Source organism: Micromesistius poutassou (assembly GCF_964030765.1).
Source record: "Micromesistius poutassou genome assembly, contig: SCAFFOLD_5346, whole genome shotgun sequence".
NCBI classification, from domain to species: domain Eukaryota; kingdom Metazoa; phylum Chordata; class Actinopteri; order Gadiformes; family Gadidae; genus Micromesistius; species Micromesistius poutassou.
The window spans coordinates 1-12,500 of record NW_028180265.1 but is presented as its reverse complement, the minus strand read 5'-3'; the positions used below and the strand labels follow the sequence as shown (position 1 = coordinate 12,500).

At 46.8% G+C, this 12,500-nt stretch overlaps 1 protein-coding gene across 1 annotated transcript in view; it reads right to left on the bottom strand.

Moving 5' to 3' along the window:
* The window catches only part of LOC311370960 (protein WWC3-like), a gene marked incomplete at its 3' end in the record, with an annotated part of 16,023 nt that extends 3,823 nt beyond the window's left edge, over positions 1 to 12,200 (bottom strand). Inside the window, exons 1-2 of the mRNA XM_084489229.1 lie at positions 11,852 to 12,200; positions 695 to 804 (exon numbers count right to left, since the gene is read on the bottom strand). Coding sequence (XP_084345355.1) covers positions 695 to 804; positions 11,852 to 11,997 — 256 coding nt within the window. The 5' untranslated portion in view covers positions 11,998 to 12,200. The remainder of the gene's footprint in view (positions 1 to 694; positions 805 to 11,851) is intronic.
* Between the last annotated feature and the right edge of the window lie 300 nt (positions 12,201 to 12,500).

Below are 12,500 nucleotides of genomic sequence, written 5' to 3'. Positions count from 1 at the left end.
CCGTGGTGGTGATTCAATGGATTTCTCCATTCGGGTATATAAGTTCAACAGAAGTCTTGTTTTGTTGTTTCACGAAGCATTAGAAATGAATTGTGTAAGTATGGTAAGGTGTGGCAACTGTGTGTTGCCTGCTAGAGTCAAAATACTAGGTCTTTATTTACATTGCTTTAATTTCTTATTGCTCTGTATCGATATATTCGCGTCTTTCCTTACTGATTAAATGTATATCATATTTATTGTATATTCAATGTATATTTGTTGGGATACAGTTATGAAAAGAGCTGTACTGGTGTTTGCTCCGTCATAGTAGGCAGGTGAGGACATAGGAGCGGAGGGAGGTGAGTTGGAGGAGATAGGGTGGAGGAGAGGGAAGAGATGCTGGGGTGGAGGAGATGGGGGAAGACATAGTGGAGAGTAAAGAAGCTGGGATGGGAGATAGGGGAGGAGTCAGGAGAGGAGAGATGGGAGAGGACATAGGAGATGAGTTAGGAGAGGAGGTAGGAGAGGAGATGGGAGAGGACATAGGAGATGAGTTAGGAGAGGCGATAGGAGAGGAGATGGAATGGGATGGGAGAAAGAGGAGAAAGGGGAGAAGTCAGGAGAGGAGATGAGACAGGAGATGAGCTAGGAGCGGAGATGGGAGAGGAGAGGAGATGGGAGAGGACATAGTGGAGGAGGTGGGAGGGGAACTCACTGTTGATGTGGTCGATGTAGTACAGGCCCACCTGCTGGTCGTACACCACCTCCCAGCCCAGAGGAAGCTCATCCCCCACACAGTCTGCAAATGTCAGCGGCTTGGTGATCCTGCAGAGACACGACAACATCACACTATCATTATGACAGCCCCAAGACATCATCATTACCACGTAGAGCGTCTTGCAGATAACACACCGCTCCCTGCTTCTCATTGCACAGTAATATCTAGAAATACTGGATTATGTACGGAAACCATTTTACGTCTGTCCATTCAGCACCCATTGTCCTCCAAGCCATTCCTGAAAGGAGGGATCCCCCTTTCTGGTTCCCTCTGAAGGTTTCTTCGCGAGTTTGGGAAGTTTTTCCTTTAAGCCCTTTAGGGCTTAGGGCTAGGGTGTGTGTTCACTGTGTCCTGTGAAGCCCTTTGAGACTAACTGTGGTGAAGTGTTTTACAAGTAAAATGTACGAGACCGATCTTGACACCGACATATAAACGTATTCCATAAAAATAAACACATACTCCAACCCTCTCTAATATAGAAGTGATAAGGATGAATAGTGAAAAATCATCATGGTAATGTTTTGGTCGACAGAATGTTCAAACTCTCCCTCAGAAAATAAATCTCACTGGTGTGAGTGTGGAGACGAAAAAAAATGCTGGCATCTCAAAAATCCAGAGAATTTCTTGAAAAACCACAAAGCGTGAAGACAGTATTTTGTCATACAGTGCGCTGGGCTTTAGGTGGGAATACAGCTGCTCTTTCAAAAAGGTTTTCAGGTGGAAATACAGACAAATGACAGTTTGTCACTTCTAAGTATTGACGGCCGTCAATTTGAACACTTTGAAACACTAAAAGAGCGTATTATTGAATTTGTGGTACCAATCTTACCAGAGGTAGTAAGGTACAGCTCTCTATTTTAAGTTACGGGATATTTTCTTTGAAGAGGCATATCAGTTTGACATATAAAGTAAATTAGGTATTTAATGAGTGGGAAGTTACATACCCAGGTTGTCAAATTGCGTTACTTTGTGAACTATAATTGTAGTTTACACCAAAACACCCTATTAAGGCTGACAGATGGTGGTGCTTATCACCGAGTGTGAATCGCTAAGTGGTACATAACAAATGTCATGTCATGCGTGTTTAAAATGTATTTTGATTTAATGGGCACTTATTTATCTCGTACTCGAGTTAACTGCTTCACTTGGGCCAAGTGTGACATCGCAGGGTAAACAGATTAAGACAATCTTTCCAACTTCACAAATCATCCCTTTCCCCCAGTCCACTAAACTTGTCACGCGTAATGATAAAAGCCACAGCAACACAGGCTGACACGTCACTTTTCTAAATGATCGCCAGAACACTAATGTCCCGTGATGGAGCAACACGGCTTCCATATTTTTTAAGGTTTTTGTTGACAGCTCGTGGATTGTTACCGACGACAACCATAACTCAACTGAAAACAAAATGGCCACGGGCGGTGACCCCTCCTGCCACAGAATGGCCACAATGCAGACAGTGCTTATCCTGGCTAGGTATGCACACAATGAGCAGCGAAGGCATTCTTCTTCACAGCATTCCAGAGGAAGAACACAGACAAAGTGTCTTTCCTGCTCGCCTCCATTTTACGTTAAAGCCCACTTCCAGACAGAGATATGACATATATATGACCATCAAGCACAAACCCCATCTCTTTTAACCATTGGGCATCAACTGGCTTTCTAAACAGAGGATTGATTATTGGAGGGTTTTGATAAGTTATTTAACACAATGTTATGGACTGGAGAGCAACATCTGGAATATTTATATACTTAAAAACACATTGAGTCAGATCTCTCACTATCCAATCACAACAAACTATACTTCAAGCCCCTGAAGAAACCAATTAAACCGTTTTTTGAATGATTATTATTACTATTACTACTTCAGGGCCCGGGGAGTGTGCGACAACTTCCCCAGCGAAATATATTTAGTTGTAAATCACACGTTGTCATGTGATTTAAGGAATTCCTGAAGGAATACTGTAGATTAATCACAACGGCCCAAGGGCCTCAACCCAACATTTTCTAGTATTTGATGGAATGTGTTGTTTTTGCTTTGTACGTCATAAATCATTCAAACAGATTGCAGAACATAGGTTTAGTGCACATGTGTCAGATAAGACACATGCACGTCTCGTTCCTTTTTTGATGGATGTTGTTCAGCGGCGTCTGAGCCGAACCGCAGCCGAGAGATTTGAAGAATCCGCTCCCACAGCCGTTGGTATGAGGAGGAGGACGACGATAACCCACCGAATGTCCGGCTGACGACTGTAAACACAACGTTGAATAACCGCTTCAGAATGACCCCGCTCGCCTCTTCAATACCCCCAAGATGCATTGCATTCCTTGAGAGCCCCAAACACACCAAACTCATGACTGAACCAGTCCTTCGTCTGATGGCCTATTTAACCTTTTCTCATGCAACATGGGAAGGGAAATCTTTCCGTTTGCCTGCGACACTAGAATCAACCCTGGGTTCCAATATATGATTTGGGATATTGAGCCGTGTCCAATACTCCTTCTGGGATATTGAGCCGTGTCCAATACTACACGGCTGTCCAATACTTCTGGGACACAGGTTTCTGAGTATAAACATGCCCTTAGAGGCAGAACAGAACTTGCAGAAATGCAGAGAAAGGATGTAATCTACACTGGGAACATGCGTGCGCTTGCCTGTGATTTGTCGGTATATTTTGATGAAGATACGAACATAATGTCAATCAGAGGGCTTTCTTGTTTGTTTTGTTGTCTCCTAAACGGCGACGCGTGCGTCCGACAGGCTCGTGCGTTAACCACATAACTTAAACCCCGGACAGCGAGCAAACACGGCGGCCCGCACGCACAACTCATCTGTCAGAATTACTGAAAAGAAAAACTTAAAACTAATGTTGACATACCGACAAGTCATCCCCCTCACCCCCCCCCCTTAAACAAGTGCAAATAGACATTCCTGTGTTTACAGTTGAGTTTGTGTCAATAATGGGTTTAACAAGTTTAACTTGACTCTCGTAAAAAAACAACAATGAATCCAATTCAGATCAGTAGAGGGAGCAGGAGTATAACTGTACAAACACTGAGGGACCCGTCTTCTCCGCTGGAGACAAGACAATCAGGGTCTGATTCGACCGCTTTTTGATGTGGGTTAATGCAGCAGCCATTTTGAACAACACCGCCACAAGAGGGTTCTTTCTTGTGTAAAAAAGTACAGGATGTGTGTGTGTTATGGAGGACCACTATTAGTAGTAACACGGCTCTGGAGAGGGAGTGAATGTTTCCTTCATTACGTGGTCTTGTGACAGCAACCGAGGGGGTGGGTGGGTGGGTGGGGGGGGGGGGGGTCTGTATAGCAAAGTAGTGGCTCAGTCGGCTGTAGGCCCGACGGAGCAGGACGGAGCAGGGGGTGGGGGGGTGGGACCCTGTCAGTGACCCTACATGACACACATACTTGACACACATACCCTCCCTGAGCACCACAAGAGAACTATTTGAATATAAGACACACGTACTGGATGTACACGGGCTGTAAAATGTTAATTAAAACGTTATAACAAATTTTTACATAAAGCATAGGTAAATATAGCTCCATTTGAACAGGCTGAATATTCTTCTGAAGAATATCTGGCGTTCACCAAATCAAAATTCCATATTCCTGTTCACCGGGCAGAACAGGAATGCTCCGAGGAGGCCCTGGGAGCAGGAAGCGGTTTTCAAGGACCAACAGTCAGATGGAGCAGGGATGACTCAATGTGGCTATTGCTAACGTGCTAAGAGGGGGTGTCAGAGAACATGCCAACACAAACACGGATATCAACCACCTCAGACGCACAAAAGGAAAGCGACTCTCTCTGTGCTCTGCTCTTCTGTTAAAAACAAAAAGACTGCAATGGAGAATTCCAATGTATCAAAGGCAAATATCAACACTTGATTGATTTCCAAAACCTGCGCTATCAAAGAAACTAATCAGAATTGGAGTGGTCCTCGTGTCTTTGAGTTCTGCCCTTGGTTCTATCAGAGGGTTTGATTAATTCAGACGAGAGGGTCTCATCAATCGTTCAGACCAGACGAAAGGCTGGGAGGCTGAAATAGAAAAGGAGAAAGATGGGAGCTATGGAACTATTTGAAAACCTCACAGCTGCACTCAACAAGGGTGGCCGCAAATTACTTCAGGGCCCGGCGAGTGTGTGACAACTTCCCCAGCGAAATATATTTAGTTGTAAAAGACATTTGCTAATTCTATAATAATCCAGACTGTCTTTGGTTGTCCCCTGGAGGGTATTTCTGCCCGGCGACGGCGGCGCAATGAGCCGGTATGTGAAACAGGAGTCTGGGCCTGTGAACCCGGGTCCGGTCACATCTCTTAACAAAGACCCACGCCGCATTCCCATCGCAAATTAAGATGCGTAAAAACAAGCGCCTCTCCATCCCTGCATTCTCATCGCACGCTAAAAATAATATTCCCTGGTGGACGGTACGCTTCAGTAACAGCGCGGCTCTCCGATGCTCTGCGTGTGGACTGGAGGTTCGCGTCCACAGCTCGACTATAATCTGCACGTCAACACAGACAATTAAGACATTGGGGTTTCTGAGTGTTAATGATGGGTCTCTCTGGAGTAAAAGACACTCCTGCTACGGTTGACTTTTATGTGATAAACCGTCAGAATTTATTTGATTCACTTCATCAGCAACCCAATGTTGTTTTAAAAAAGGCAGAAGTATTGAGATTACAACCGGTGGATGCCTGTAAGCAGTCCTACGTAACCATGAACCTTGAATCAACGGTTCCTGCTTGTGTGATTTGGAACAATTGCTACCTGACGGGACAACCTTCAACAACCCAGAGAGGTTTCCAGAAAGATAGCTTCACATATCTATAACATATCTCCATCACTGAGATAACCAAGGAAATAATAATGCATTCAACGTCATCTTATTCTCAATGAAACCCGCCTTAATCCATTAAACAATTGACTACGAGTCCTGAATGTTCTTGTGCCGGGGTCTGAAGAGTCCGGACAGAGGGGTGATGTTCGAGCGCTGGGTGACGGGACCAAGTGATGACGACCAGGAAGTGGAGGGCCGGGGCTGACGGCGACACCGGCCATGTCCCGAGATGAAGCAACAACAAAGAATTCCTCATTCCTCGGCCGCCTCCTCTAAGCTCTCACACGCCGCACGAAGGAGCATGCCTCGAATCCCAACCCTCCCCTCTTTCCCAGCTCTCCCCCTCTCCCAGCCCTCCCTCCCCCCCCCCCCCCCCCCCCCCCCCCACACTTTCCCCAGCCCTCCCCACTCTGCCAGTCCTCACCCCCCCTCTCTCCCAGCGACCGTGGGTGGGGCGGGGCGGGGGGGGGGGAGTGTTAGAGGGGTTTAGAGGGGTTGGGGGGCGGGGAGCAGCCTTAAAGGCTAAAAAGGCCACCAAGTGTCGGGTCTAAAAATTCCATTCTGAGTTAAAAAGGAAACGTGAAAACAACTTTGGGAGGAATGTCATTTATGCGCCGGGTCTCTGGGAGCGGTGCCGGGTTTCAGGGTTCCGACCAGCTGGCCCACGGCTGGCTCACGACACGCAGACACTCACTCGTCCCACGATGTCCAGAATCCCATGGAAATAGGGCTGCTATTAGCAGCTATAGCAATGGTGGGACCCCCATCCCGCCACACATATAGCCTGGGGAGGGGCCCTCCATACTGGGCCCCCAACCCTAGGGAGTGGCCCCATTGTGAAACGGTTGAAACAGCCAGACGTTTAATTTTTCCATGTAGGGGGAGATGCAATAACGCTGCTTAAACACTGAATTCTGTGATGCATCATTTTGGTACATTACACAATATGTGCTTCTTTAAAAGAGGTGAAACACAGCTAGTGCACCCTCCATCCAACACACGCGCGCACACACAAGGCCGTGACAACGCGGTGAGTCTTGAGCATATCCTGCTATGGTAGCATTCTTGACATAATGCACATGACAAAAGATCATTATATGGACAATGAGCTGACTGTTTCAGTTTGGTTTTGCATGTTAACTTCTGAAATGTGTTACACAGCAGTGGCAGCCAAGGAAATGTGTGTAAATCCCTGGTGGACAAACATTTGAGAAAAACTCTTAAAGCAGTTGGGGAACTCTGATACCCGCCAGTATATTCTATTGCCAGCAAGAACATTATTGGCTCAACTCAAGCTGTTGATGAAAATTAGTCTGACTTGTAGCATACGAACTTCATAACAAAGAGCAGGCCGACAAACATGAGTGCTAAACATGAGCACTAAACATTGTTCTGTTAGGAACGAGCAGCCGAATTCAAAAGAAACAAACAAGTGCATTGTCCGCCGGCGAAAACACGCCGGCAGAAAACACACACAGAAGAATGACACCGGGGCTGCACAATAGCGGGATTTCCATACGTCCCCGAACCAAAAGAGCCGCCATCATAATAAAACATGGGTGGTGGAGGTGGGGGGGGGGGGGGGGGGGGCGCGGGTGGGGGGAGAGTAGACCCCCTCTCAACGCTGGAAACACCGCTCCAGAATAATTGAATTTGATGTGCTTTGTGACCGAGCATAAAGAGCCACCCAGCTGCAGCCTGGCTGGGACTGTTGCATAACAGAGCTAATGAGATAGAGATAGAGAGATATAGAGATGATTGATCGACAGACAGACAGACAGACAGACAGACAGGAAGAGAGGCAGGGGCAGAGATGGCGAGAGAGCGATGAGGAAGGAGAGAGAGAGGTAGGCAAAGGGGTTGTGAGCGTTAGGGAAAGAGAGAGACGCGTGGGAACGGGGTCTGTTAGGGCGCACTCACACTAGGCAAAGTTGCCCTGTACCGTACTCAAGTACGGTTGCCCCCGCTCCCCCCCCACCGTGCCACTGGCCTGTGCTCACACTAGGCAATCTCAACTGGGCCGGAGTACGGTTGCCTCTTGTACATATAGGTTGCGTATCCTTGCGTGTGCGCGTGTCAGCTCATTAGCATCTGTATCGTGGCCTGAGCACACTGTGTAGTGTGTACTGAAGTGTACTGAGGCCATGGAATTGAACTGTACTTGAGTACGGATGGCGTGCTCACACTAGCCAAACGATCTAGACTTTAGGGGCCAAACGTACTCGGGCACGGTACGGATGGGCTAGTGTGAGTGCGCCCTTATACTGGTACTCTGTCGGGGGGGATCACTAGCAGAAGCGTTGGTGGGCATCAGAGCAGTTCCGGGGGCCCCTAGCAGAAGAACCACCCCAGGGGCCGCTAGCAGAGCCGCTAGGGGCCTCTAGAAGCAGAGCCGCCCGGGGGGCTTGGCGTAGGCATGCCTGGTGTGACACTCACTCCATGCTGACAAAACTCTTCACAAAACAGTTATGGCTTAGCAGCAGGGACCCCCAGTCGGCCCCCTGACCCCTGACCTCCTGCTCAGAGGAACACGCCGCAGCACAGCATATGTCGATGTTGTGCTCTCGCTTCTATTTATCTGACCTTTATTATTGGAATACAAGTGAATCTCATTGAGGCTGGCCAAGTATTTTCCCAGAGTGAGTCTCTTGCTTACAATACGGGTCTGTTTAGGAACACGTCGAGTGTGAGAGTACTCAAAGAAAATGACATGGTGATTGAAACACGCGGGGTTCTGTTCTGTGTCATTGTGTTATTCATATAATAGGCTGAGGGAAACCAGTAGCATGTCTTGTAATAAGGACTACATTTCCCATCACACAGCTATTGCTTGAGCTTTGTGGTGGTCTACACGTTTGTCTGGAATTGGTGCGGGAGAGATGTATCGACGTTGTGGCTGTTGGACAGCTGTAGTTCTGTAATTGTGGCTTTTCTGGACTGTAAGCCGTAAATTATTCTGTTAGACTTGGCGCTGAGTCCAGAGTATAAGTATTTAGAGATGTAGTCATCACACATAAAAAAAGCCTGATTTAGTGCTGATTTCACATTTACTCTTGTTGGAGAAGCATCAAGCTATCACATTAAATATCTGCCAACTCTTGATTATACTCTAGGCTCTGAAAAAGTTAACTAGATTTAACTTCAGATTAAAATTATAATTTTATCTATAAACATGCAGGTGCATACTTGGGTCTCCCCGTCAACATACAGAAGAAAGAATACATTTTAGCCATCTTTGCGGTGTTCATCCTTCACCCCCCCATCTCAAATATTTCTCAAATCTAATTGATATAAAGACCAGAAACTGTAATCTGAGAGATGTTTGGGATGAGGGATGCTGGCCAGGTTTCCCAGGTGAATGTTCAGTGCTTTCACACGGCCACCACACATTTCACTACAAGACGCCAACCCCCGCTCCTACTGGGCCAACCCGGCTCCTACTGGGCCAACCCGGCTCCTACTGGGCCAACCCGGCTCCTACTGGGCCAACCCGGCTCCTACTGGGCCAACCTGGCTCCTACTGGGCCAACCCGGCTCCTACTGGGCCAACCCGGCTCCTACTGGGCCAACCCGGCTCCTACTGGGCCAACCTGGCTCCTACTGGGCCAACCTGGCTCCTACTGGGCCAACCTGGCTCCTACTGGGCCAACCCGGCTCCTACTGGGCCAATAAGGTCCTACTGGGCCAACAAGGTCCTACTGGGCCAACCCCTCTCCTACTGGGCCAACCCCGCTCCAACTGGGCCAACCCAGATCCTACTGGGGCAACCCAGATCCTACTGGGGCAACCCTGCTCCAACTGGTCCAACCCAGCTCCTACTGGGCTAACGCAGCTCCTACCAGTCCAGCCTGGCTCATAATGGGCCATCCCTGCTTCAAATTCAACCCAGCTTCTACTAGGCCAAGCTGGGTCCAGCCAAGCTAACTATAATATAGCGGGTAGGGGTAAGGGCATCTTGCACAAAGATGCCTTTTGAGATTGGGGATCAAACATAGTACCTTTTGGCTGTGAGTCAACACAGTATCCTAGACTATCGTTTCCCAGCCTCCAGCCAATGAGGTATTTTATGAATTGTTATTCCTTAGTATTGTATATAGAGGGTTGACCCAAGTCCTTCTGGTCTAGATGGCAGGGACACATGTCCCAGGGGACACCCTAATAGTTTGTGCTGCAAGGTTCTGTTTGAGACAAGGCCGGTGTGTAGTTCCATCGTATTTTCCTAATTGGCAACATTCACAAGGAAACGACAAAAACAGAGTATTGTTTTTCTCAGGCTCATTCATATTCATGCCTAGTCTGATCAACAGATGGTTCATTCGCTTACTTCTTGTTTCTTGTTCCTGCTTTGATTGGTGGAATCATTCCTTATTGCACATTTCACTATCACGCGGTGAAGGTCTTGTGTTGAACAAGGTAAACAGAGGAAGACAAAGTGTGTGTAGAGGGCCTTCCTCACATCTGCCTCTCCACCGCTCAACACAGATTCAGGATAAAGTGTCTGAGTCTGACTGACCATTAAGATGGATTCGGCTGACCTCAGACATGTCGTTCGGTGGCGTGTTTTGATGATCGTACGTCCACCTCATCACAGCTGTTTGTCAATTTCTCGCCACTTAGGCTATAACGCGGCCCTCAGAGCTGTGCTGTGTTTATTTAATGAACCTGAAGCCAACCCTGAGCAGGTTTAATGGTTTAAGGACACCCTAGACAATGTTAATATTGGTGTAGTATCACATGCTGGGAGAATCTGGAGAAAACAGTCTGAACTCTGGAGACGACCCAACGCCAGAGCCCACTACTGCAGGATGACGCAGAACAGCTATAACGCCACGACAGAATTGAAATGGTTTTATGGTTGACGTGTGTACTGGTTTGGGGATCAAGGCTCAACATTGAGAGTAACCTAGGCCATTTAATGACCTGGAATAACGTGTCCAAGTCCTGAATCCTGGCGTGTTGTCTTGTCCAGGGTTCGAGTTAAATAACTGACTGATCACTCCACCCCAATTTAGTTTCTTTAAAAACAAACTTAACACACACATACACACACACACACACACACACACACACACACACACAATCATAACTTTGTTTATATTTTACCCAATATTTCTCCCCTTGCTTAGTAGTCTTTGTTCAAATGTCGATGAGAACACAGTTTTTCTCCGAATTGTCACAATGTGGGCGTTTCCTGAGCCACACAATGGGCTTCTAGTGCAGGCTGTAATCTTGCATGTAATCTGCAGCAGTCTGCTGAGCGCGGAGGACCTGAAACACATCCCTACAGCTTCCCCAGCGGCACACACAGCATTCCTTACATACTTTCTCTAAGATCCCTGGGAGTTGGAGTTCTATGTGTGCTCCATGTTAAACACTGGCTATATTTATGCAATATCTGGCATTAGGAATTCCATTGGAAATAAATAAAAAAAATAGATGAATAATGGATATAAAAAAACCTGCCCCCTGAATTTCACAGGGCGGACAATATATTGAACATATAGAAATATGTAATATATTTTAATTGAATATTGACATATAATGAAATGGACTATAACCTAATGGAGATATGTAGCCCAATTATGTGGAAGTTACCAAACGATATTTTATTCAACACACAACTTTTCGAGAAAATAAAAGTGTGGAACTAAGACCGTAGTTTTTTTTTTTTTAACACAATCATAAACTAGATTAAAAGGCCTGTGTGTGTTTATCCTGATTCTGTGACATCTCACTGAGTGTGTGAGCTGATGTCTGTCTCAACGCTTCCAACCTCCATAACATAGGTGCCAGACATGCTGTCGACTACTACTTTGTGTATTGTCATCTTTGTCATTTCAACTGAAATGCAAGGTGTGTAACAACACGTCCCAAATGTAAGGAACATAAGTGAGGTAGAAAAACGTAGTAATCACAGATGTTTACAACCTGTGTTTACATGGAAATGTATTTGCGGTGTGGATGCAAACTGATTTCAAATTCCTGCGCAACGATTGCGCGTTTATGGCTACGATGTCCATCAAAAAGTTGTGCCAATATTGTATCGGTCTTCAAACTTGTATCAAACTTGGGAGAACCCATTTCACCCTGGTTCGGGGGAAAATACCATCAGTTGTTTTCGACGTCCACCCCTGCGCCCTCTCCGATCCTCCAGTGGAAGGAAGCCGAGGGGCTTGTTCCCTTTCACTGTCACACGGATGAAACAGCAAGGCTCACAAACAACCCTCTTACCTATCTCTGGGGTCTATCCACGAGGTCTGCCGAGTGTTGTGATCGATAAAGAACACCCGGCCGTCGTAATCCCGGGCTTCCTCCCAGCCAGCGGGCAGCGGCAGCTCAGAGCTCTCCCTGCCTTTACCGCTGCTTACCCACGGCATAGCGTTGGGACCCCCTGCCCTTTTCGCAAAAGTTGAGCTTCACAGCATTACAAGCTCTTCGTGTGCGCGTATAGCCACAAAAAACAAGTTAATCCACAAAGTTTCGCAGCCGAAACGACCGCCTTTGCGACGCATCCACTTTCCCGAGGAAGAAAAAAACTATCGCTCCACTCTTTTCACGCTCCTCGGTCGTCCATGTTCGCCTCTTCGACCATATTTCATTCCGTCGAGTCCATATTCGGGCATAGCTCATTTGCATAAATTGTGCGAGAACGTACGAACGGACGCATTTCTCCGTCCAATGGGAGGCTCATGTCGCCGCCGCTCCGAAAAGATCGATATGATCAACTATCGAAAGTGCATTATGTATTTATAAAAAAAAATCAAAGTTTCCTTAGATGATTGTTGTTGATATAAAAAACACAACCATTTATTGGATTAATAATGATCGTACATATAATTGTGTTATATAGAAATGTAACCCAAGTGGCGTTCTTAAGTAG